A 27,964-nucleotide genomic window follows, 5' to 3' on the forward strand; every position below is an offset into this window, starting at 1 on the left:
CATTACATTATCCGGGTGTTCGCACATATTGAAGATATTCATCTACGTCTGTTTCAACAGTTCAGAGGGAATTTTGTTGCAGCATAGTTGGTGAACAATTTCTGAAATGATGAAAAATCTCCCTGAATTTAATGTCCAAAACTAACTAACTAATAAAATAACTTATTTCGATAACGTCAGGCAGAACATCGAAGGTTCATAGTTGCATGGAATTTGAAGCAAATCTCTTCAACGACCAAGACAAAGGCTCATGAAGGGAGGTTCCATATTCTGAAATATATTAAGAAAATAGCAGTATAATCGAAAATAACTGATTTCTGCAGCTTACCTTTGATAAGATCTTTAAAAAATTTCCAACAATTCGTCTAGAAACCGAAATTAACGAGCAAATTGTGCAGTGGACAAGCCATCTTGTAGCTAAATGAAAGCTGATGTTTTTCACATTACACAATCGGATACCATGTATATGATTTTGTAATGACAGAACGGATAATGGTGTCCAATAAGTTTTATGTAGAATTCAAATTGCTTCCATATTGTTATTATTTAAACTCAATTGGATCTTCATATAGTCATCATTGGACATTAATAAAACCTATCAAATCTGAATTCCGAAGCAGGTATATGATTTTTCAGATAAGGATAATCGGATTAATTGGCTCAGTGTAGTTATTAGTAACAATGAATATTATGGACATGATTATAGAATTTTAAAATAGTGTTAGCACTTCTAAATCTAGCCTTTAACTCTCAGATGGATTTTGTAAATTTTTCAGTTGCTCATGAATGTTAAGTAATACATAATCAATCAAAATAATATGTGCAAATTTTCCGTTTTATCATACAAAATTGTCAAATTTGAAGGGCTCGATCTAGGTTATGTATGAAAACAATTTGACGGAACGTTCAAAGTACTGTGGGTCAACAACTCACACTAAAGATCTTTTGAGCAAAGAAAACTGATGTAACCCTAAGAACAGGTTTTTGTTTTCCTGAGAAATTTTTTGGTTTGTAAAAGAAATCACATAACTTTCGATTACGTTGAAGTTGAAGGAAATATCTGACATGGTAAACATAACTGTTGGGGATCGTCATCGTTGGCGCAATAAACCAATTATCAGGCATTTCACGGCGAAATTCTTTCTCTTTCGCTCTTCAACAAAACTTGAAAACAATGGTGCCAGTACCTGTCAACTTTGACATGTTGGTATACACTAAAAGCTACCCAGGGTGCGGCCTCTCAACACTTTGAGTTCACTTTTCACTTCTCATTGTCTGCCTTGTGTATATAATTTTAGATCATAGTTCTACAAAACCGGCAAAGCATAATATAGCCATAGCCAACCTATCCTCTTAGAAGAATGCCTTCAAAATTATTCGTTAGACGTGGCCCATGGCTGGTTATTAGAGAAATTCTTGATCTGGAGAAAGACAGTAACAAAATTTGACATACATCAAAACAAGCCTCTTCTCAAGAATCGATCGTAGATGATACAGACAAAATATCGACAGGAATCTTATAAAGACTTCGTCATTGATCGCGGACTATCCAAACACGGCTTTTCAGTTGTGGGACTCCGAATCTCTTGATTCCCAGCATGTTCAGTCGTTCAGAAACAGTATGATGTATCTGCTAATTAATATTTTATGTTTTGATTCTGTCGTTCTACTATGAGCGTATGTAGGGGAAGGGGTGGTAAAATGAACACCTTAAGGATATCATCCTGATTCTGATAGAAAAACGAAGAAATTGTATAGTTGTACCGCACAACATCAAAAATAGGGATGTTATCTATAGCAGCGACACGAATTCTAACTGAAATAGTTAAATTTTCACATATTTTTATCGCTAGCATAAAACGATGTAAATGTTCATTTTACCTGCACTATGTGGGTAAAATGAACAGCTGTTGGTGGTAAAATGAACATCTTGCAAAAAACGTGAGTAAAATAAATATTTTTGAAAATTTTCGTTGCATTCCAGAAAATATATCTATTAATGATTGTAACCCATTTAAAAAGAAATCTAAAGGTATCAGATTTGACATCATATCATAACGATAATGACCTCACTGAAAAACCTCAAGACTCCCGAGCCAAAAGTTACGTCAGTTCAAATTTTCAAAAGTTTTTTTTTAATCTTAGTTCACGTTGGCATTTTTACTTCAATTGACCTCCATATCAACCCGAACACTCCTATTTATGCTCTAAATCGTCCGTGCGTGATAAAAATTCATTCAAAATTGTTTTTTTTCGGTAAAAGGCACGGTGTTCATTTTACCACCCCTGTTCATTTTTCCACCACTTCCCCTACGATGTATGTGCCAACATGAAAAGTGTTGACAGTTGAGTCGCTTTGCAAACGTAGGGTGTACACACTTAGAATTTACAGTGAAACCTCCATGAGACGATATTGAAGGCACCAACGACTCATGGAAATATCGAGTCATGGAACAGAAATTCTTTGGAAAGCAGTTTCGAGGGACCATCATAGTAACCATGAAATTTTGTTTCTAGTATGGTTCCATGAGTCGATATCGATGGAACATCGACTCATGGAGGTATCACTGTATCATACTTCTGTGAAATTTCGCCGAAATCTCAACAGCACATGTGTCGGTGATTTCTTATTTCACAGAATGATCTGTAAAACTTGTGTTACTTGTGCGAAGAGTTCGGTGATTTTGTACCAATGTTATTTCATTTTCATTTTCATTTTGCAGCGTTTGGTGGGGCAATGAGAGCGCAAGTCAGTCCAAAGCCGGGGTAAGGGATAGGTAATGGCCGTAATAGTCTATGCGGACCACTTGAACACCATCGGAAAGGATAAGAAGGGTTGGGGTAGGGTATAGGGAATGGAGAAGACTTGACACAGTAATGCGATTAATGCTGCAAAATGTAAATGTGCTGAAAGCAATTTAATTTGAGTTTTGAAGTTTGATTTGACTTATTAAAATTCCAAATAGATCGGCCATTGTACAAGTAAGAAGGAATATGCTGATCGCTTTCTAGAAATTTTATAAACAACAAAATAACAACAATATGAGAGTGATGCTAAGGGCTGCTGATGGCACAATGCGACGCTTTAGGAGATTTTGATACTGAATGAACATTACTATACAGAGCGCAATTTAATCGATGGTGATAACTTTACAAACTTTATCTGTTTTTACACTGATTGACGATGCTGATTTATATAAAAATATTTAAAAAATATTTGATATTAGTTCATTTGTTTGTGTGATCTAGGTGTTAATAATGGAAAAATTTTACATACCCTTGATGAAATACTTCCCTGACCAGAAATATTATATTTTGAGCGCCCTTTTCGAAGCTATTCTATCCAGGTATCCATGTACTGCTTTCAATCCTGAAATTATTCTTATTGTGCATGCTCATGCATTATATTAGTGATGCTCATAATCATGCAACAGATAAGAAGGAGAGAAAAAGAGAATATATGAACAGTGATTAGTAATGAGTTAATTATGTAGTTTTGTTAGAATTATAAACAATTAAACAGCAGTAATGAATAACTTATAAAATTACTTTGCAGCATAGCTGAGCCTTTCGGAACGTAAGACCGATGTATAAAAATAATTTGTTTCGAAATTGTCCGCGTGGTCTTCTAGTGCCCCTATTAGATCAGAATCAGTCATAGACATACATATCGAATGCTCGCCATGACCCTATGACCAACATTTGTATATGTATAGACTTAGCTGATGTGGCTTTTCTAATAGGTAGTTCTTTCACTCATTGATTGTCTTCAAAACCTTGTCAAGTATAGAAAATTGATTTTATTTCATTTATTACTACATTAAAGCTACATTGTACTTATTAAGTATTAGGTATTATTTTATGTTTTTATCACTATTGATATTATCAAGGCCAGAATTCCCAGTGAGTGAAGAATTTTATAGTACTAGAACACCATAGAAGATCGCTTAACATTACCTAATCATGGAACGGCTTTTTGCTCTATTATTTTAGGTAGATGCTATTGATCTCCCTTTGCTCCTATCCGCAACCCGGTGCACGCGCCCTGTTGGTTTTCGAAAACCTCGTAGAAGATTACAAACCGTCAATGGCATTCCCAATTACTACCCCACATTGCACATTCAAGGGTCTGATTGTGCTCCTATCCCACCCTCAGTCTGTAATCTTCTCGCCAGTTTGAAATTATATTTTCCCGAAGTGAAAGTAATTTTGATGAGTGATAGCGTAGTGCAGCCCAACTGCATAGTACAGTAGTTTAACCAGAATCTTTAGGTCAGAAGATAAAATCTAAATTTTGTAATAAAAAGGTTGCCATTGCTTTGAAATTTACCCAACATCTAATCAAAACTACTAACAACAGCGATCAATTATCAAAATTCATCGCTCCCTGGAAAATATAATCCCAAGCCCAGGGCGTTCGGTGATTTTGTACCAATGTTATGTGAATTTATTGTTTGGGTTTGGATGTTTCACCAAACGGTTCGGTACTGTTACGGTAGTTAATTGGAGATTCAATTTGCATTTCATCGGATGATTCGGTATGTGTTCACAGATTGCCTGTGGAAAGTGATTTTCTTGGTATATTCAGGGATCTGCTTTTATTCCAATCGCTTCGAAGCAGCACCTACTAAGATGAATAACACAGATGTAGGTAGACGCTCCAACGCGATAATTGGAATTAAAGCATTTAACAGTGTTTGAAAATGCACATAGATTAAACTGTTTTCCGCTCTTCATGTTTATTTACATTTAAAACAATAAAGCTCATGATTACAGCAATACCAACAACTTCAGACTTATTTTGGAAATCCTAGCCTTGATTCCCACTACCTTAAATTTTAAAACTCTTAAACCATTTTTTACTTCATTTCACGTTCTCACATGAAACAAGTATCAATGCAGGATCAGTCCACGGTTGTCAATATGGCCGACAATTCATTTCACAGAGACCTGAACCGAACTAAGTGTAGAAGTTCCACAGAATTTTGTGATTTTTCCGCCTTAGGGACCGTCCATAAATGACGTAGCATTTTTGGCCAATTTTCGACACCCACCTCCCCCATCGTAGCCTATTTTCCCATACCTAATACATGGTTCGTAGCAAATTCGTTAATTCCCCCTCCCCCCTAAAATGCTACGTCATTTGTGGACGGTCCCTTACAGAACATTCCTCGATAACTTATTCAAACAGACTGAAGTCAGAAAAGCAAACAAACTTACTTTATCAATCCTATGTGTCTCGCAGACAAAATTCTACACGTTCTGCTCTAAACCAACTCGATTTTTCACTTTACGAATGTTTTATTTCAGGATTTACAAAACGGCGTAAGTAAGATTTCCAACTTTCGCAACCTAACCGTTAACGCGAGCTGATTGCATGCATAAGTTAAGCGATGTATACGGCGAAAAAATGTTCATTTTTAAACAGTTTTAAAAGACAGGTTATGATTCTTCTTAATTAATGTTCTCAAAACCGTAGAAAGTTACTTACGTCGATTTGAAAAAGTAATCGAGATTCGGTGAATTTTTTTACAGTTCTGTTGGAAACATTTGGAAGAGCTAACAGCAATCTTTCTGATAGTGGTGTTAGTTTGTGTGGGCGGACTAAAAAGGGCTCAAGAGCAAAACTTCTGAAAAAAGGCTCAAGACCTCTTCGGCCCTTTTCAAATGTTTGTCCAGATTTACTTGACAGGGTCACTGTTTTTTATGGCTATTTTTAATACAGAAGAAAGTTTTCGACGTCCCTTGTTATACTGCCATCGAGAATGTTATAAAAATTGATTGAATGTCGTGTACCAATCGAAAGAGGAAATCGACGAAGAGAAATATGGAAGACTTTGGTAGTTTAAGGAAACACTCGGCAACCATTGATCTTAGTTCAACTTTGGTTTAATCTTTGGCCTGTACACGCTAACTTGGAAGTACCCATTAAATGGGTTTCTTGTACCTATTTTTATGGTCAGTATGGAACTGTCAGAAGAAGGGTACTTTTCATTGACATAAAAAGGGTATTTTAACCTCATTGTAAAGTATCCATCTTGGTAATATAAATGGGTAATTAATGCACATGATAGTCAATAGCGCCATTTTTCAATTTGTCTACCGCTAGGTGTTAGTAAAAAACTAATGTAGATTCTATTTGTTCGGGGTTAAAAGAAAGAAAATATGGTGCGTACCATTTTTTGACACGTAATCAATGGATACATTCCGGTTAGTGATTCCATTAATAATCGTTTTTCTGATTGTAGAATTTTGGACGACTGTAGCTGATTTCACTGCCGACAGCAGCGATTCCCGTACACTGAGGAAAGCAAACGTAAGACTGTCATAAGATTTGCTTATGGAATTACGACACAAGAAAAATCTTTGAAATTCATAAGACCATCGTATGGTTTTCGACAGATGTTGTTTCCATAATACACCTCGAAGGAATTTCGTAAGATGATCTTATGAACCAGCATTGACTTGATAACAAAATCCATAGATAGTCTTATGAATTACGTTCTGATCCATTCTTGGTTCCATAAGACTGTCTTGTGTGATTTGAGTTTTAGATTAGAAATTTCAATGAATGAATAATACTAATCCGCGTTGAAAAATAGGTTAACCAACTTGGGAAAATCAAATTTTCATCCATTTTGTCATGTCGCAATTCGATTAAAGCACTTTACTGTAAGCATTAGAATCGATTTGCGATACGACAAAATGGATGAAAATTCGATTTACTCTAGTTGGCTAACCTATTTTGAACGCGAAGAAGTATATTATAGCAGCGAAACATTATTGAGAAAAGTTGTGAAGAACGCCTTAATTGGTGCAGGTTTACGTTAGGGGTGGATTAATGAATGAGGGGGGTTTGTGATTTCTTACGCGTCATACAAATTGTTTTGAATTTTCATCCAAAAATCTTATTCTTTGGATCCAGTTCCTTAATCTGATTGAAAGAAAGTGTTAGTTACAGCGGAATTGATGATAAATAGAAAATATTTACCCTTTGATGCATTAGAAACGGAGTCAGCCAGCGACAAATCAGCAAACACGTCCATTTCGGAAGCCATATTGAATATCTGATAGTGAAATGGCTGTACCGAGACAATTTGCCTCACGTGGTTCTTCACAATGAAGAGCAATGGGGTTCATAAGCGTTCTTATGACATTGACAATTGATTGTTATGAAAAAATTACACTTGTCTTATGAATCTCAATCTCGTCGAATGAAATACGCAAGTGTCTTATGAACCAACAAAAAAATAATAAAAAACGCGTTCATTAGTGTGATCTTATGAAAATCATGCGAGAGTTTTGCCTCAGTGTAGTATCTTGGTTATCTGCTAGATGATCACCGAAATGATAAGCTACATGTAGATTTTTTTGTCAACTATTGGAATAAATGTACGTTGTATTTTATTGAGTATCTTTTGCTTTTCTTCATTACATATAACATACGTTACGACTCATACAAAATTAAAAAAAATCATACAAAAAGCGTTACGGAGGGGGGAAGCGGGTCGAAAATTTCCAATTTCAGCGTTACGTAATAAATGGATGTCGCCTCAGAGGTCAAGAGTGAAAAATACCCATTATTTGAAGTTCGATGCGAATACTCTTTAATGAGTAAATCGACACTACTCTTTTAATGAGTGAAACCACTTTTCTTGAAAATGGGTATTTTTTACCCATTAATGGGTACTTTCATGTCAGACAAGGTAGACATTCAGCGGAGATGTGGAATTTTATTTGAGCAATAATCGCTGGATTTGATCGCTGACCGCATAAATCGCTTCGCAAACATTATGCAATACATTTCTTTATGCAGAAACTCCAGAAATTTATTGAATATCTCTATTTTTGTTAACAACGATGGGCCGTATGTGCTTCACTGACCACCAATCAACCCAATCAGTCAGACCGTACCATTTTCAGATGTCAAACATCTGAACGTGCCCGTTTGAAGTGTACCGGTGACTGGCGTTAAGTCGTATCAATTTGGTCGAATGAACAACAATCTTAGATCAACGTATATCTTTTTTATGCTGGCCAAATTAGGTGTATGGGAGTTAAAATTATAAGGAAAATGAATTGTTTTTGTTATGTTTTGAATCAATTTGGACAAGTAAATGAATGTCAATGTGATCTACTGAACACAAAAGGTTTCATGCTGATTCACTATGTAAAACGGTGTATAATCCCCTATGGCTATAACTGGCGTATGGCCAAAACCGGTGCTTCTACCCTATTGTCTGGTTTTTAGCTATTTGCTTCATATACGAATTGAATTTTTGATAAAGTAGCTTCATGGAGATTTATCTTAGATAGCCAAAACTGTCACATACGACCTTTACAAATCGAGCTCCAGATTCCACCATATTATATTTTAGGAGCCTATTGACAAAGAAAAGTTTTCGAGTAAGAACTGTGGTAGGGCCCATAACAAACTAAACATGAAACGATATCGATTACCCTTCGGTGTCGGAAGTTGAACTTCCACGCTAGAATGCAAAGGTGAAAAATTAATACGTATTTTCACACACAACTTTTGCTCTGTGTATCAAAAAGTTCAAAAATGAAATCATCTCACTCACACAACCAACACCTCTAGCATCAGCACTCACTTCGGACATCCAAGCGGATTGGGAGCGTGAGTTCCCGCAAAGTTGTTTATCAGGGTTGCCAAACTAACCGCTAGGTGAACAAACTCAGTACAAATAAGAGGTTTTTTTTCTGAAGTAATAGCACTAGCTCTTGCAGATAACGGGGATAATTAACGTTGGAGTGTGTTAAATGCTCCGACCACAATAGAAGGTTACTCCGAACAACGCCAAAATAACTGTAAATTGCATCCGCACCACACAAACTAGCAACACATTCATCCATCGTCGACTCAACGCAGGTGTTTGCGAAACGAAACGAAAAAACGCTTTCCGGTCGGAGCTTTTTCGAAAGCTTCCCAAAAAAAGCCGGTAATGCGAGCCTTGCACTGCAAGATTATCGAGTTGATTCAAATTTCCACCAACTCCTTCAATCTTGAGATCTGGATGTTTGTTCCAGCTGAAACTACGAACAATAATGCGAAAAGACGCTAAAAAGCAGCCAATGTGGACGCAAGAATAAAACGATGGGAAAGCGAAAACGAAACTTTGCCAATGTGTGTGCCAGCCAGCCAGAACTCAGGAAGACGCGGCGTAGTCGGAGCCCCAAGCCGCCGATCGATGATTCTCCAACAACAGCAACTATAGAGAGAAATTTGCTGCTGGCAGCAGCCCATGAAAATCGACGTGTTCCACCATTTTTTCCGACCCTCCACATGTTCGAAACCTGCGGTTTTCTTCCAACTATCGAAGAAACCAAAAACCGGCTGAAATTTTTCGCAATATTCAGCACATTTCCCGGAAGCCGGGAAGCTAAAATTGACCGAAATTACTGTTCTTTCCAAGCGTACTTAAGACAAAGGGGAGACGTAAAATGAATACCTAATTCCGGGATAACGGTAACTATATCTATTAAATTAAGCAAAAACTCACCTTCACGAAGCTGATGGAAGAGGTTGTACCCTCGATGTCGCAAATAATCTTCTTTGCGGCAAGGACTTTCTCGTCGAAGCTAACGGCTGCCATCTTTTTTTCTTGCTTGCTTGGTTGCTAACGCACTCACGGGGAAAAATCCGTTCAACACTTAACTACCACACACTCTCGAGAGAAACCGGACTCAAAAATCGATACCCGAAGTCGCAGATCTTCCGGAACTTCAGATGCTTTTACGCAAAACGAGATTGAATTCGATTTCCGGGGGATTTTCTTCCGAATTCGGAACACAAAGAGGCAGAGCAGAAGTTAAACTTTTTCACTCACACCACGGAGCTTGGCTAACAAGAAAGAAATTCTGAGCGGAACGAGAAATTTGCGGGGACTAGACGCTTGACCGGCCGATGGCTTTCTACAGACTGAACGCGGCGCAAGCGGTTGATGAAGCAGCAAGCCACCGGTGGGGTTACCAGCGTGAGAGAAAGTGAACCGGTTGGGGAGAGAGAGCGAAGCATTTTTCAGCGGTTGAAAAACGATTTTCGGCGGGAGAACAGGGTTCGTAAATATTTTGCATTGGGGTATTAATTCAATTAATTGTAAAGGGCCAATCAGGTTAATCAAAATAATCGTTGATCCCGTTGATCCACGCTAGTACTACGGAGAAATAGGCCTATTCAAATGACGTCTCAAATCAGCTGATCGGGAAGCACTTTGACATTTCTTCTATGAAAATGACAGGCCCGTGTTAGCACCGGTCCTCCACCGATGTAAACAAATGCATAGACGGATCTGTCACATGAAAAGGCCTATAAACACAAAAAAATTTTAGTTATTTTCAAACTAAAGTTTAGGTTGAATTTTGCACAAACAAAATTTTAGTTTGATTCAGCCTCGTGAGATGGTAGAAACAAGCCATTTTTAGGTTGTTTTTTTACAGATGAACATTCAAAATCAACAAAAATTTGTTCGGAACAAACAAAAAATTGATTGTTTGTTTTTACAGGTGTAGAAACAACCAACGCTTTAGGTTGTTTCAAACAAGGAACATTAGTATAAAAACACCAATCTTAAGTTTGTTGTAAACTGAATTAAACAAATCTCGCGGAACATTACTAAAGGACCTATCTAACATTGAGAGGCTCTCTTTGTTTACTTTCTCTTTCATTAATAACTGAGTCAACATTAACTTCTTCTGTTGCGTTTTTTGTATGAAACGCTAGTCAAGGAAATTGACTTTCGATCTATAGTGAAAAACTTCCCAAAATCTTTAGTATTCCACTGTTATAATCGAAAGTGAACGAGAGAGGAGAGAATCTCTCATTTGTACATAGGTCCTTTAGTAATGTTCCGCGAGAAATCGTTGTTAATTGGGTTGTTAAGTGAAGAAAAATTCACAGTTTTTTGTAGCTTGATCGAAAGAGAACATTTTTCTAGGTGTAACACCATTTTATTGCACTTCAATATATTAATGTTGATATAATAAATGATTAAAATAGATTTCAATCCGTCGACTCAATGGCATTTCAATTCACTTAATAACAGCTCGTCCAAGGGTGATTCAAAAGTGATTTCCATACTAATTTCAAACGAGTTTTAAAAATAGTTCCTGATCACGGAAAATTGTGGTGGGGATTGCTAATCAAACCTTCCGGTCCGCCTCATAGTTACATACTATTTGGTGCTGGATGTAGTTCTTGTTTGTCCAGCTGTATTGAAAAACATGAGCCATAGTCTTTGGCATACAATCGGATCTTTCTGTAGCAGAAAAGAACCGAAATGTCTATCGACGACCGGTGATTGCTAGCAGATATAGTGGAAAGCTGGTCTTGAAACGTTCATCGCTTCAAGCTTGTTGAAAAACTGAATACACTGATTGCCTGTCGATCAGAGCCGAACTAGGCATAGTGGTTATCACGCCCAATGGTATGGGTGCCCTAGTGTAGATGTAGTTGTGAACCTTGGAGGAAAACAATATGCACTCTGTCTCGAAAAACACCCAGAATCCGAGTGTAAATTTTTCAAATTGGGTAATATTTCCATATGCAATTTGATGAGTCTGGAAAGCGTGTGCAAGTTTCTTTGAGGAAAACAAAAACAAACTGTATGACGAGCGTATGCTAGTCTACGTGTGTTCAAATGTCACTAAGCTCTATAGATCGTACACATACATCTAAATCTGCATGTCTTCGATGTATTACATCGTTCCAGGTGGGAGTTATCTGATATGTGAATATGGTACTGTAGGATTTGTCCATTTTACACTTCCGCCTAGCCTTCACGGAACTTCACGGAATCTCCAAATAATCACTCACTCAAACCAAAACCAAAAGCGCACCGAACTGGTCTCAATCACATTAGTCTCAAAACTGATCCTTTTCTCTTCTTCAACACCCCTTCCACTTTTCACATCGTACAAGCTTTTTCTTCCACTCGAGCAAGCTTTTAGTCTCGTTCTCTTTTGTTTCCTTTTTTCCAAAACTTTAGAGACTCCGCAGGTACTGCGCTTTCGCATGGTTTGTTTATATTCTCCTATTCAACACGCTTATTCAAAATGAATCATTAAAGTTTGTCTCATCAAATTTTATTATTGTTAAATATGAATAATTATTCTAATTTCATACACCTAAATCTCGTTAATTCATTCGTACTAATCATTTCATTCAGTCGCATAATAACATAATAATCTACACCCGATACCTACATCCACCTCCTTTTCTACTCTTTAAATGTGTAATACTTCATCATAACAGTGTAGCAAACAGACAAGTTATTTTTAATTGGTTGTGTTACATCTTATGTATTTGATAAACGTATTCAGCATGCTGATAGCACAATATGATAATAATCAGCCCATAGAGCGGTGCTTAGGTGGGATAAAATGAACAATAATTGATTTGTTGATATTTTTTGATATCTATTTCATTACACAAGAAGTTTCATGTAGGGCTCATTCATTATTAATTCTGACATAATCATATAAGCCATTATAGCAGAAAAATGCCCAATTTAACAGCTATGGAAATCCATAAAACAGCTTGAAATCCAAATTCAATGATGTATACCAAAACGTTGAAAACACATGACAGATTGAACCAAAGACAAAATAATTAAACGATATTTAAATTAATTCCTATTTTAGCTTTGTGCGCTAGAACTAAAAATAAAAATATCAACTTCGTTCATACCGCAGATAATATCTGTGTTCATACGTTCAGTATTTCTGCAGAGGCCATGTTTGGATTCTGACATGTGTGACCTTAAGTATTCGGCGGCGCTTATTGCTCGCCGTCGCCGCCCACCACCCATTATCAAAAAAGGCCTTTCATTTGACATATCTCACCCGTATTATGCATATTATACACTGTAAACTCGGCATTACCCTTTAATGTGGAAAAAATACCCATTATTTGCTGATATATGGAAACGTCAAAATCATGGGTACTTTATTTTTTCAGATACAGAGTATTTTATACCCTTTTATATATTCCACGGACTTACTCTTTAATGGGTGAAAAACATCTTGCAATTCATAATCGTTCTTTATGGAGCAGAGACACTTGCAGTAACACGATGGCATAAGGTGTTTTCTAAATTTGGATAGATCAATGGTAGGTATAATTTCTTTCTTTATAGTGTTCTGATAAATATGAAACAATCATTTGATTACAGGATACTCTTGCTTCCATATACATCCTGTACGCATGTAAAAATCGCCAAAAGTAGATGTCGGTTTGCTAGGCTAGTTTCAACGTAAACCAATTAATTATGCTCCCGCACCTAAACAATAATTAATTGCAAATAGTTCATTCAATAAAAATTATGTATATGATCAAGTTTTTTTAGTAGATATTTTTATAAACGAGAAAGAATATTAAAATCAAACAGAATTTTCATATCTTAAAAAAGAGTAAATTTTACTCTGTTTCTCAGAACAAATGTTTTGGATAATGGGTAAAATTCACTCGTTGATCTGACGTACAAGTTCTTTACTCTTTAAAGAGTAAAGGCCCTTTACTCTTTTTATGAGTTAAACTAGTTTCTCTCAAAAAGGGTACTTTTTTACCCTTTAAAGGGTACTTTGGTCTTACAGTGTAGTAGGATTTTGGAGTATTATAGCATGCGTAGTAGGATTTTGGATTGATTTTTTCTACGTGTCGGGATCATCGTGATACAGTTTTCATCATTTTCAAGCGGTATACCGGTATAAAAGAAGGAAAACCAAGTTATCTCCGAAAATCCGCGGAGAATAAAGTCAACCGAGAGCTAGTAGACTCCGTAACTACCAGAAAGACGAAACCCAGAGGACAATTTAAGATCCGTGCAAATAATCATCCGCATAAAACAACCAGTCTCCCGCAACCAATCAGGCTTCGTTATGCGTGGGCGGTTGGGATCCAGTTGTGCTGCCATCCATGGGACGTCGAGGAGATTTTAGGGTTGCAGTAAGCAAGGCGGGTTCAGGTGGACACAGTGTAATGAACCAGCCTTGGTAGTAAGTATGAACCGAAGTTCATAAGAGTAATGAAATATCACCAACAAAAAGTTCGCCGAAATGCTGACTGCTGAATTTCTTATTTTAATACTAGATTCTTCTCCTATCTTAGGTTAACAGTTTTTTTTTATGAACACCATTTTCTATGTTATTTTTTTTCGAAGTGACTTTCAATCACATCTCTAATAATTTCTATTTCAATATATTCTATAAAAAGGTCGAATGGTTTATATCAAACTATGTGGACTGACATGTTTTCTTTCATATTTATTACTCTTGTTTTCTTAAACTTACGGTTTAAAAAATGTATTAGAAAAATGAAATAATCCGCTATTCATTTATCATGACCTACGCGGAAATGTTATTTACTTACTGTTTTACTGAAAAATATAGTAGAGACACATATCGTTAAATCTTTCGGGCTTACGCACGTTTCGAGCTGGCCGTGCTGCTGTTTTCTTGACAACATCCGTTGCATCGTCTGGACGGTCTGCAGCGATTACTGAGTGGCCTTCTGCAGTATGTTCCTGTTCCCCGATGTTACCACTGAGCATTGGAGCAGGCTTAAGGTCATTGACGCTACGCGTGTATTGAACTCCGCGATCGCTCCTAACCACTACCTTAGCCCCATCTCGTGATAGAACGGTGAATCTTTCATCGGAAAATTGTGGATCTGTTTTTCCTTTCTTTTGCATTGCCATCAATACGATGTCGCCAGCAGATATATTTGAGTATTTTGCACCTCTACGACTGTCAGCATACTTTTTGCTTTGTAGTTTTGTCATTGCATCCATGTCTCGTACATTGTCTCGATCGACGGTATTTTCTGATGCAGGATCCCAGAGTGCAGGAAATGTACCTCTGTGCCGCCATCCTACTAGTAACTCGAATGAAGTGATACCGAGTCTAGCGTGCGGCTTAAGCGTGTTATGCACATGTACGTATTCCTGAAGTGCGTCACGCCAGTTTTTACCTTCGACTTTGGCTGCTGACAATGCCTTGATGACCCCTTGATTTTGGCGCTCTACAGCACCGTTTGTCTGTGGAGACTGGGGGATGGACTTTCTCACCTAATAATAACGAGAGTTAAATTATACATATGCATATATGTTCCCCATATATATATACTACAACTGTAAATTACCTTTACGCCTTTTCTTTCCCAGAATTGAACAAATTCATTACTCTGGAATGGTGGTCCATTGTCACTTTGGATGACAAGCGGTAGACCCCACGTGAGAAAAACCTTTTGAAGCGCTTCATTGGTACTCCTCGCATCCGTAGACCTCATTTCAACAACCGTTAGGTATCTCGAGTATGTATCAACCAATACCATGAACTCTCCAAATCCGCAACCGCTAACCATCAGAAAATCAACCTGCAGTATCTCCCACGGTCCTTCTGGTAGTTGACGGCTGGAGAGTGGGATTGGTGGATTTCTTTTGGAAATCACCACGCATGTGTTGCAATCTCTCACGAACTTCTCGACGTCACCACTCATCCCTGGCCACCAAAAGTATTCTCTTAAAATCCTCTTCATAGCAGGGCATCCTATATGTCCCTTGTGTACCTCTTGGATGGCCTTTTCATGAAGACTCAAAGGAAGAACGACCTTATCCTCTTTGAAAAGCATTGGGTCCAAAACTCGTAGATCTTTCAGCTGTGCCTCGTAACTCACCAGATGTCTTGGCCAAGTGCCAGACTTCATCGCATGACGTACTGCAACCAAGGTTTCATCGTTCTCGGATTCCAGCTCAATGTCATGCCATGTTATATTCATTGTGCCGACTTCCAAAGAATATAGCAGATTTTTGTCATCATCTTCTTCGAAGGGCTCATCTATTTGCGCCTTCGATATGAGTCGTGAAAGGGCGTCCGCTACATTCAAAGGTCCGGGTATTCGTTTAACCTTGAAATCATAAGCTTGTAGACGTAAAGCCCACGATTCTGCTCGCGATACAGCTCGTTTGCTCGATTTATATCCTTTGCCAAAAATAAACTCGTTGGCTTCGGAATCGGTACGTACCACAAAGCTTTTTCCCATCAGATAAAACGTGAATCGTTCTATTCCCCACACCATCGCAAGGGCTTCTCTTTGTGTTTGAGGATATCGCATTTCTGATGCTGTCAGTGCCTTGGACGCACAAGCGATCACTCTGGGAATACCATCCTTGTTGTATTGTGCAAGAACTGCGCCTAATCCAAATGGAGAAGCATCCACGTACAGTTCCGTATCATCATTAGCACTAAAATATCCAAGTTTCGCTATTGTTTTCAGCGCTTCCTCTTTCAGGTACAAGAATTCTGCCTCCTCTTCTTGACCCCAGTAAAAATGTTGCGCTTTAGCTAATTCTCTTAGCTTCATGGTCTTGTCAGCTCTATTAGGTATGAAGCGTTCAGTAAAGTTCATTAAACCCAAGAAACTTTTTATTTCATTCTGTGTTTCCGGTCTGCGAAAAGTTCGAATGGCCTTCAATTTCTCGTCTTCCACTCTAACTCCATCATGACCCAATTTGAATCCAATGAATTTCACTGACTGCTGTCCAAAGACACATTTTTCGTCGTTTATGCAGACGTTATGCTCACGGAGCCTTCGCAGCACTTCGTCTAGGTTTTCGTCATGTTCTTCTTTTGTCTTGCCGGACACAAGAATATCATCAAGATAGTTTCGAACTCCTTTGCACCCTGCTAGAACGATGGTCTGCATAATCTCCTGAAATATGTCTGGGGCGTTTGTCAAACCAAATGGGAGTCTTTGGAATCTGTACATTGCGTTTCCCGCGAAGAAATTTGTTAGGTGGCGCGAAGTTTCGTCCAAAACGACATGGAAAAAGGCACTCTTCAAGTCTATCGTCGAAAACCATTTACAACCAGGTAAATCGGAGAGAATGGATTCTAATGTGGGCATCTTGAACGGTGTTCGGATTTATTCTAGGAACCAGTCTTTGGAATCACCGTCTTCTTTTACAGCTGATCAAAGCTAGAATATGGTATGTATTTAGTAAATTTCAATTGACAGTTAAGATTTTACTACTCACAATTTGGTTTTCAATCCGTCAGCCTCTTGCAAATGGGCCTCGCTAGGTTAACACTGGCAATGTTCGATCTCCTACTCCATATAGTTCACGATTAAATTGTACATAGTAGAATAAGGAATTTGTAAATAGTTTCAAGCAAATGTATCTAGTATTAGGATTTCAGGTAGTTGATAGGAAATGTGTAAGAACTTACTTTAATTTTCTGGAGTTTGCAATAGCCTTTGGTGCAATTGCTGCAAGCCTAACCTGAGTTATCGTTCCGTGCCTAATTATTGAACTTTAAGTTAGTTTGAGGATAAATATTTACCCAATTCAATAAAACTTACTTCTTCAGTAAATGTTCAAGCTTATTGGAAATTTTTGCAGTGTATTTTGCAACAAAATAGAGTAAATTTTAATGATTTCAATATAGCACACCTCCACGTTTTATGAATAATTATTTTGGTTTGTTTTGTTCTGGATCTTACAACTACGTTACTTATACTGTCCTGAGTTGCCAGTCTCGCTGTATTGTACGTGCGCACCGACTCTGCACACTCCGGCAGGGATATCGTGATGAGCCCAGTGGTGTTGATCGGAACATACCCCGGCCCGTGAACCTGGTCCGGATATCGTTCCCGGAGCAGCGTCACCATCACTAATCTCCATGAGCGCTAGCTTCGCTACGGCCCTTTTCAGTACTCCACTGTTGGTGCGAATCACAGCTTGTCGTACTCTCCCGTCTTCCGAAGGTATGGGCTCCTCCACAACGCCGCGCACCCAACACTTCCGCTTGTCTCCGTCAACGACATAAACCAGATCACCAGCTTTTAAATTCTTGACCTCTCTAAACCATTTCCTCCGTTGGCCAATCGATGGTACATATTCCTTTAGCCACCTATTCCACATCTCTTCGGCTAGTTTTTGTGAACGTTTGTAGCAATCTCTTAGAGCCTCTACTGGGTGTACCGGGGGTGCTACAAAAAGTGTTTCGTTCGGTGAACTGCCGCGGAGAAAGTGATTCGGACTGAGCGCTTCCGCATTGTCCGTTTCCTGGCTGACATACAAAAGTGGCCGAGAATTTATTATGTCCTCAGCTTCGACGATCGATGTTTGAAGAACTTCATCGGTGAGGCGGCTTTTGTCACTAATCGCTGCTAGTACATCTTTCACGGACCTCACGAGTCTTTCCCAAACTCCCCCCATATGGGGAGAGGCAGGCGGATTGAAATTCCACTTCATTCGAGCTGACGTGAACTCATCAGCGCATGCCGCACCGATACAGCGAACCTTATCCACTATTTCCTTACTTGCGCCCCGTAGATTGGTCCCATTATCTGAGAATATTTCTGTTGGTGGACCACGTCGACAAATAAAACGGCGAATCGCCATGAGACAAGATTGCGTAGTAAGCGTATGCGCTACTTCTAGGTGAACTGACCTGACCACCAAGCATGTGAATAAAACAATCCACCTCTTTTCACTTCGACGGCCAACGGTGACAATGAAAGGTCCAAGATAGTCCACGCCCACAAAACTGAAGGGTCTCAGGAATGGAGTTAATCTTTGCACCGGTAATGCTGCCATTCTAGGAATCTGTGGACGAGTTTTGTTGATCCTGCACCACATACAGTTTTTCGTAACGCTGGTAATCACAGAACTTACTGCCTGCACAAAGAACCTTTGCCGCAGCTCATTCTTCACCGTTTCTCGATATCCATGACCAAATCGTTCATGGTAGTATTGAACGATTTTTGTCGTAACTGCATGTTCCTTTGGCAACACTATCGGGAAACGAAGGTCAAACGATAAGAATTCTGCGCGCTCCACACGACTTTCCATACGTAGAATCCCATTCTCATCAACTAGGGGCGTTAGTTTGTATAAAAAGCTTGATTTCTCGATCTGCAGCCTGTCCGCCACAGCTACATTCGCATTTCTCATAAGTACCTTCACCTCGTTTCCAAATACCTCAGCTTGTGCCAATTTGATAAGAATACGTTCGGCTTTCTCATACTCTATCTGCTTCAAAGGAGTTTGTTGTACAGAAAAGTTAACAGGTTTGATGAATTCTGCTTGCTTATCCGTAGCTCTCAAGGTTTCGATTGGTAACCCACTTATCTTCTTGCGACAGTTAGAAACGAATCTGAAGACGGTAGCCACAGTACGTACCAAAATGGTCCATTTTGAGATGCGATGTACATCGATAACTGGTTCGGCTAGTTGTATATCATGAACAAGCAAATGAACTTTCAATTCTTCCTGTGTACCACTCGATTTTTTCTGTTTCGGCCAGAGGCTCTCGTTTTGGTGGAGGAACTTTGGCCCCGTAAACCATTCGCTGTCTGACTTCAATTCTGGATCTCGGGCCCACTTTGTCAACTGGTCCGCCACGTTTAACTTTGTGGGAACCCAACGCCACTCACACAGCTTAGTGAGGGTGAGAATCTCTCCTATCCGTAATCCAACGAACTCTTTGTATCTTCGCAAGTCAGAAGTGATCCAAGACAGAACGGTAGTGGAATCTGTCCAGAAGAACTGCTGCACTATGTTGAACGAATGGTTACTCCGCACTGCTGCCGCCAATCTTGCTCCCAATACTGCAGCTTGCAGTTCGAGTCGTGGTACGGACATAGGTTTCAGAGGGGATACTTTTACACGGCTCGTCACCAAAGCACATTGTATTTTTCCGTTGACGATTGCCCGAAAGTATGCCGCACACCCATATGCGCCTTTACTGGCGTCTGTAAGGATGTGTAGTTGGAGATCTTCGATGTCAGTAGAGCTTGCTTGTTGGAAGTAACTGCGGGGTATTCGAAGCGCTTCAACAGTAGGCAGAACTTTCGTCCATCGAATCCACTTCTCAAAAGACTCGTCATCGATGGGCTCGTCCCATCCACAGCCGGTTCTCCACAAATCTTGCATCAGAATCCGTCCATATACCGTGAATGGTGTTAGTAGTCCGAGAGGATCAAACATTGACATTACCATGCTCAGAACAATCCTTTTTGATGGTCTACTGTCACCATGTAGCATAGCTTGGTGTTCGGGACGAGTCACAGTGGAGAAAGAAAAAACATCGTCTTCTGTATTCCAAACTATTCCTAGGACGCGTTCTGTCAACGACTCCTTTTCTTGGTGAAAGTGTACAGCAGACTGTGTTGGCTGCTCTCCCATCGCTTCCAGGAATTGGGGAGAATTGGATACCCAATTCCTGATGTGGAACCCTCCACGAGAATGAATCAGCTTGACCTCAGAGGCTAATTTGATTGCTTCGTCCTCAGTGTCTACACTGTCGTAGTAATCATCTACATAGTGTTTCTTGATTACTGCTGCTGAGGCAGCTGGAAATTCATGCTCGAACTGCACTGCATTCATGTTTTTGATGAACTGGGCGGAACACGGAGAACACGTCGCCCCAAATGTTCCGACGTCCATCATATAGACTTCAGGAGGGCTGGACGGATCCCGACGGAAAAGAAAACTTTGAAACTTCTTGTCAGCTTCCCGTATACGAAACTGGTGGTACATCTCTTGGATGTCTCCTCCAAACGCCACCCTTCGTTCGCGAAACTTGCTTATGATGGACTGTAGTGGAACCAGCAAATCAGGCCCGGTTAGTAGCTCCGTGTTAAGCGATATCCCATTAACGGCCGCTCGTGCGTCCCATACTAGACGAATTTTACCTGGTTTTCGAGGGTTGAGAACTACGTTCAAAGGAATGTACCAGGCGTTCCCATTTTCCATATCTGCCAGTTCGTCTGCAGTGGCCTTATGCGCATATCCTTTTGCAAGGTAATCTGATATTAGTTGATGGACCTTAGTACGGAGCTCCGAATCTTGTTCCAATTTCCTCTCCAATGCCTTCAACCGGGATACTGCCATGGGATAGCTATCAGGGAATCTCCGTTCATCTTGGCGCCATAGTAATCCGGTTTCAAACCGATGACCAACTCGTTTTGTCGTCTCCTGCATGATTCTACGAGCTCGCGCATCTTCGGCTGATTCCATCACAGAAACTAAAGAGGGTTCGTCTAAAAGAAACTGAGTGCGCATAGCATCATGAAGTTGCTGATTACTCATTGGCTCAAACGAATGGAAGTTTACTCTAATTTCAGATACTACGGCTTCACACGATTGAGGGCCGTAAATTGTCCACCCTAGTTTAGATTTCACACCAATTGGTTCTCCAGGTGATCCAGATCGTGATTCGAGAGGAGCAAATACGCTTAGGTTGTCCAATCCGAGAATGATCCTCGGTTCTTCGAGTTCGTAACTCTCAACGGGGATGTTTTTCAGATGTGGGTATCGGTCGGCCACTCTTTCGTATTGAAGGCTCTGTTTTGGTAGTTTTAGCTCGGCAACAGTACGAACATCTTTCAATGGTAACTTGTCGTCTGACCCACGTGCAGAAATCATTAGGCTGATTCTTTTGGACTTAGTTTCGAGCCTTTTCACGTTACCTGTCCATGTAACTACCAACGGTTCCGCGAAGCCTCTGGCATTCAACTCATGAGCCACAGCATTTTCAACGAGAGTAGATGACGATCCTTCATCCAAGAATGCTAAAACATCCAACGCATAGTTCTCGAAATACAGGGTGACGGGAATCATTCGAAAGATTATGCCGCGATTCAGCGCACCATGCGTATTGCATGCAATGTCCATGAGCTGCACGGATCCTTCTGCATGATGTAGTAGGGGATGATGGTCTCCTCGACATCCACTTATATTGCAGCGAATTTTGAAACTGCAGCGACTTGTGCCGTGGTTGTTGAGACACAAAGCGCAGAGCTTATGTTGATCCACGACTTTGAGTCTGTCCGCAATGCTGAACTTTTTGAAATCGTCACAGAAGCGCAACTTGTGATCCGTCCTTTTGCAAACGAAGCAGGGCTTGGTACTTTTAAATGGAACCGGAAGGTCAGGTTTATTGGAAGATGTATTATGCACGTGCATAAACTCTTTTCGCTTCGGTTTTCCTTTACTGGATTGCGATGTCTCACGACAGTCGCCCAGAAAGAGTGTCGAGAACTCTGACACTTCAGACGCATCTGCCACGATGTCATTCATGAAGTCGGTAAATATCCTCAGAGGAGAACCTATTCTGCCACGCTTAAAACGAACCCAGTCCATTTTGTAGCTGGACGGTAACTTCTCCACCAACTCTTGGACAAGCATAGGATTGTTAAGGTGATCTGCTAATTTAGCTGCCTCTAGGTGATCACACAACTGCTTCACAGTTATTCCAAACTGCATAAAAGTTTCCAAGCGGTCCGCTCGTGGCGCTTGGGCATTTCGGACTTTCGTGAGCAGCGTCTTCAAAAGTTTCTCAGGTCTTCCAAAAATACGACGAAGGTCATTTATCACATCCGGTACTGACTCCGGCAGGACCAACCGGCTCCTGACAGCTTCGAGAGCATCACCTTGAAGACAATCTTGGAGGCGTTTCAGATTATCCAAGTTGGAGAAACCGCAGGCTTTAGTGGTGTATTCAAAACAACTAATGAACATTGGCCACTTTTCTGCTTCGCCTTTGAAGACAGGCAGATTTTTTGACACAGCTTGCCTTGCTGCTAGCTGTTCTTGAGAGAGTTTCACGGTCTGTTGTGGTTGCCGGCTGTAGCACGATGGCACAGTTTCCCCCGGCCCGTGAGTCCTTGAATTTCGTACGATTCTATCAAACGCCTGACGTTCTTCATGAGCAGATCCAAAATCCTCTGCATCGCATCCATCCAGATGATCTTCGTTTTTTGATGTTTCTTCCTCGACAGGATCCTCGTACTCTTCGCTTTCCGCAACCGAGCCGGCTAGTTTCGGCGTTGCATTACTTCGGCCCTGATTCTGCTGCTTCAGCCAGAATTGAACCTTCTTATCGAATGACAACTCGTTATCGCCCTTCAGCTTCGCAGCTCCAGTAGCACCTTCTGCGTTCGAAAGACTCTCAGCTAAGAACTTTTTTGCATCTTCGAATCGCTCGTGCAGCTTTTTGCGCTCGCTGACAAATTTAGCTTCTTCTTCCAGTTGCTTCTCCAACATCTCTTGTTCTTCCTTCAACTGGCGCTCTTTCAGCTCTCTGTCCTGCTGAAGCTGCTTTTCGCGAAATGCCTTTTCCTTCTGTCGACGCTTTTCCTGAAGAATTCGTTCCATTTCGAGTCGTTTCTCTCGAAGAGTCATCTCCTCCTCTAAGGCTTTCTCCCTTGCACATTGTTCGGCTTCTAGCTTACGCAGCGCATCGTTTAGCCCCGAGGTCCCATCCTGGAGAGAAGACTTGGTTGATCCTCCATCGCTCTTCGACTTCGAGCTCCCCTTCTTGCTCGATATCTTTCTCGGTATTCTTGGAATCTGCAGCTCGTTGCTACACTTGTCACAGCTCCAATCCGAGTCTTTGATTGTTTCCGTAACTCCAACGCATGAGTAGTGCGCCCACAATTGGCAAGTATCACACTGCACCATGTCACATATTTTGTTGGATTTATTGCATTTCATGCAATCCCCTACTGTCGAGTCCATCTTTTGAGGCAAATTCTTTGATTTGTGTTCGGATTTATTCTAGGAACCAGTCTTTGGAATCACCGTCTTCTTTTACAGCTGATCAAAGCTAGAATATGGTATGTATTTAGTAAATTTCAATTGACAGTTAAGATTTTACTACTCACAATTTGGTTTTCAATCCGTCAGCCTCTTGCAAATGGGCCTCGCTAGGTTAACACTGGCAATGTTCGATCTCCTACTCCATATAGTTCACGATTAAATTGTACATAGTAGAATAAGGAATTTGTAAATAGTTTCAAGCAAATGTATCTAGTATTAGGATTTCAGGTAGTTGATAGGAAATGTGTAAGAACTTACTTTAATTTTCTGGAGTTTGCAATAGCCTTTGGTGCAATTGCTGCAAGCCTAACCTGAGTTATCGTTCCGTGCCTAATTATTGAACTTTAAGTTAGTTTGAGGATAAATATTTACCCAATTCAATAAAACTTACTTCTTCAGTAAATGTTCAAGCTTATTGGAAATTTTTGCAGTGTATTTTGCAACAAAATAGAGTAAATTTTAATGATTTCAATATAGCACACCTCCACGTTTTATGAATAATTATTTTGGTTTGTTTTGTTCTGGATCTTACAACTACGTTACTTATACTGTCCTGAGTTGCCAGTCTCGCTGTATTGTACGTGCGCACCGACTCTGCACACTCCGGCAGGGATATCGTGATGAGCCCAGTGGTGTTGATCGGAACAAACGGTGTTCTAATAATTGCCTGATTAGGCCCCCTGAGATCAACCACTAGTCGAATATCATATTTGCCCTTAGGCACCACCAAAAGGGATGAGCAATATGATTTATCCATTAAGTCCGTAACGCGTTCAATTATTCCTGAATTTAGTAGTTCGTCAATGCGCCGTTCTGTCTCAGCTCTAAAGGCCGGAGGGATATTTGTAAAAATCTTCCTCGACGGCGGCATAGTGTCATCGTATCTGAGGATGACAGGTGGGACATTAAATTTTGGAAACTTTTCGAATACGTTTAGTGAACTAATCTCTCCTGGAAAGTTTCCCTGTCCTGTTTGGATCGGAACACGCAGACCTAATTGCAGTACACTGTATCTAATTGCAGTATCCCTGCCTAATAGCGCACGTGCTTTGTTGATCACATAAAACTTTTCCATGTAGCTGGGTCGATCTTGGGATATTGTCAGTTCTGCCACGAATGTAGCGACTACATCAATCTTACCTGAAGATGCGTATGCTTTAAGTGGCTTATCTGTACCATATTTTATGCACAGTAGTTCACCATATGATTCTCGCATTAATGTTTCGAATGTATCGCTGCCAATCGTGTTAACATCTGCGCCTGAATCAATTAGGAATGTGATTGGAGTCCCTGCAACTTTGCCCACGACTTCGTCATTTCTATTCAAATTCTCAGACTCACTCACGCTTGATATACATTCAGTCGTCTCCTAAAATATGCGTGGTAAATAGAAAATATAGTTTTTTTTTTTTAAAGCGCAATTACAGCATGTGATTTTGAAACTAACCATATACGCAGTTCCTTTTTCAACTACGCCTTTGTCTTTATCATATGAGTATTCGATCGACGTCGCACCCTCATTCGAGAAATAGTCGTGTTCATTATTTCGCGGTTTTTTGATTTTGTACTGGTTGTATGTGGCCTGGAATTTATAGAATTGTGATTTGTAATAATCATATCTATATCATACATTTAAATGAATTCATGTGTTTTTTTTTATTTGAATTTAGTTAAACACGAATAGAAGTAATCAAAACATGTCTTTTGAAATATAGGAATCATTTCAGTATTAAAAAAAAACAAATCAAAGTGAATTCAACAGTCATTTACGAAAATAATTGGATAATTAAACGAAAAATCATCCACACAATGAGCTATGCAGAAGATTGTGGACTTACGCCAACATCATCAACTGCTTCCTTCTCGTCACGTTTAACGATAGCTAGCTTTTTCGATGACCCTACGTCCTTGTGATCGATGCTCATGCGCCGCTTCATGGGATTTGCTGATACCATACGACGGCAAGCTCGTGCAACGTGTCCCTTTCGTTGGCAATTATGACAGGTTTGGTTGATGGTCCAACATTCCGTAGCGCTGTGTACACTGCTCAAGCATCTCCAGCATCTAGCTTCCTGAGAAGTAGCGCTTCTGACATACTCTCGACGGGCAAATCCTCTGCCTCTGTTGCCTCTCCAGCTACCAACTACACCTTGTCGTTCGTTGTTTCGGTACATCCGATCTCCAGACCGATTTTCAAATCTTTCCTTCCTTTCTGTACTTGCAACGACTGCTGCCACCTGGTGTGGAACTGGATGATTCTTCGCATACATTTCTTCATTCTTCTGATCCATCTCCAATGCACGAACTTTATCCAGTAGTTCAGCGAGCTGCCCTCCTTTGCGCAGAATTTTCCTAGCAATCTCACGAACTCGACGATTTGTAGCATGTGCTTGAACTGCGTCTGCTACTTGCTCCACCAAAATAGCATTATCAAAATCGCATAGTTTTGCCACAGCAATTACTCGTTTAACATATTTAGAGTCCATTTCTCCCACTCGTTGTCCTAGTGATCGTAGCTTTTGTCGTTGCATGAACAAATAATCTCGAGAACCAAAAAACGTGCCAAGTCGATGTATTGCGTTTGAATATGGAGCAGTCCTTTCATTTGGTGAATCAATACTTGACACCGTTCCTTCGAGGACGTCCAACAGCTTTGCTCCAGCCTTGATTTTGAATATGTTCATCTTCGTATATTCATCTGACACGCCTGCTAGCTGCATAGAAGCCTCCAACAGATCTTTCCATTGCTCGTACTCTTTGCGATCGATGTCTTCTTCCTAGTTAGACGGCTTACATTGTGGAACTTGGAGAGATGCGAATGACAGGTTACTCATCGATGTCATTAGGACGGAATTTTGGTCATTGGGTATATTGTCGTCATGCATGGTTGAATGCAATCGAACAAAACTGCCCTCTGAAAAAAAATGCTCCAAGTTTTTGTTGACAGATTGGGCTTTTCTTAATTTGGATCGCAAAGTACTGTTAAGCTTCTTTTCTTGCTCAAGTTCTTTTGCCAACTCCGCTGCATCCTTGGTCGAGGCTCTGGTCGTTTTTCTGTCAAATTGAGAAAGTTAAGACTTATTTTACTATTGCATTGAATCATTTCTAGTCTTATGTAACAATGTCTTATACGTTTTTTTTTAGGCTCAAATTTCCTTTAAACAAAATCGGGATTTCTCTTGAAGTCAATCGTGTCGAACTTCCACTACGGAACGCACCAATCCGATCGAGGATTGGATTTCTCCTAGACCCAACCGGGTCGAACGTTCACTACGGAACGCACCAATCCGATCGAGGATTGGATTTCTCCTAGACCCAACCGGGTCGAACGTCCACTACGGAACGCACCAATCCGATCAAGGATTGGATTTCTTCTAGACCCAACCGGGTCGAACGTCCACTACGGAACGCACCAATCCGATCAAGGATTGGATTTCTCCTAGACCCAACCGGGTCGAACGTTCACTACGGAACGCACCAATCCGATCAAGGATTGGATTTCTCCTAGACCCAACTGGGTCGAACGTCCACTACGGAACGCACCAATCCGATCGAGGATTGGATTTCTCCTAGACCCAACCGGGTCGAACGTCCACTACGGAACGCACCAATCCGATCAAGGATTGGATTTCTTCTAGACCCAACCGGGTCGAACGTCCACTACGGAACGCACCAATCCGATCAAGGATTGGATTTCTCCTAGACCCAACCGGGTCGAACGTTCACTACGGAACGCACCAATCCGATCAAGGATTGGATTTCTCCTAGACCCAACCGGGTCGAACGTTCACTACGGAACGCACCAATCCGATCAAGGATTGGATTTCTCCTAGACCCAACCGGGTCGAACGTTCACTACGGAACGCACCAATCCGATCAAGGATTGGATTTCTCCTAGACCCAACCGGGTCGAACGTCCACTACGGAACGCACCAATCCGATCGAGGATTGGATTTCTCCTAGACCCAACCGGGTCGAACGTTCACTACGGAACGCACCAATCCGATCAAGGATTGGATTTCTCCTAGACCCAACCGGGTCGAACGTCCACTACGGAACGCACCAATCCGATCGAGGATTGGATTTCTCCTAGACCCAACCGGGTCGAACGTCCACTACGGAACGCACCAATCCGATCAAGGATTGGATTTCTTCTAGACCCAACCGGGTCGAACGTCCACTACGGAACGCACCAATCCGATCAAGGATTGGATTTCTCCTAGACCCAACCGGGTCGAACGTTCACTACGGAACGCACCAATCCGATCAAGGATTGGATTTCTCCTAGACCCAACCGGGTCGAACGTTCACTACGGAACGCACCAATCCGATCAAGGATT

The 27,964-nt window shown here is 40.5% G+C and overlaps 1 protein-coding gene across 1 annotated transcript in view; it reads right to left on the reverse strand.

Annotated features, from left to right (window-relative positions):
• LOC5567790 (enolase-phosphatase E1-like) overlaps positions 1-9,954 on the reverse strand; it is a 39,067-nt gene extending 29,113 nt beyond the window's left edge. The window contains exon 1 of the mRNA XM_001657643.2: positions 9,522-9,954. Coding sequence (XP_001657693.2) covers positions 9,522-9,614 — 93 coding nt within the window. The 5' untranslated portion in view covers positions 9,615-9,954. The remainder of the gene's footprint in view (positions 1-9,521) is intronic.
• Positions 9,955-27,964: the final 18,010 nt, after the last annotated feature.

This window comes from Aedes aegypti, chromosome 1 (genome assembly GCF_002204515.2).
Source record: "Aedes aegypti strain LVP_AGWG chromosome 1, AaegL5.0 Primary Assembly, whole genome shotgun sequence".
NCBI lineage: Eukaryota > Metazoa > Arthropoda > Insecta > Diptera > Culicidae > Aedes > Aedes aegypti.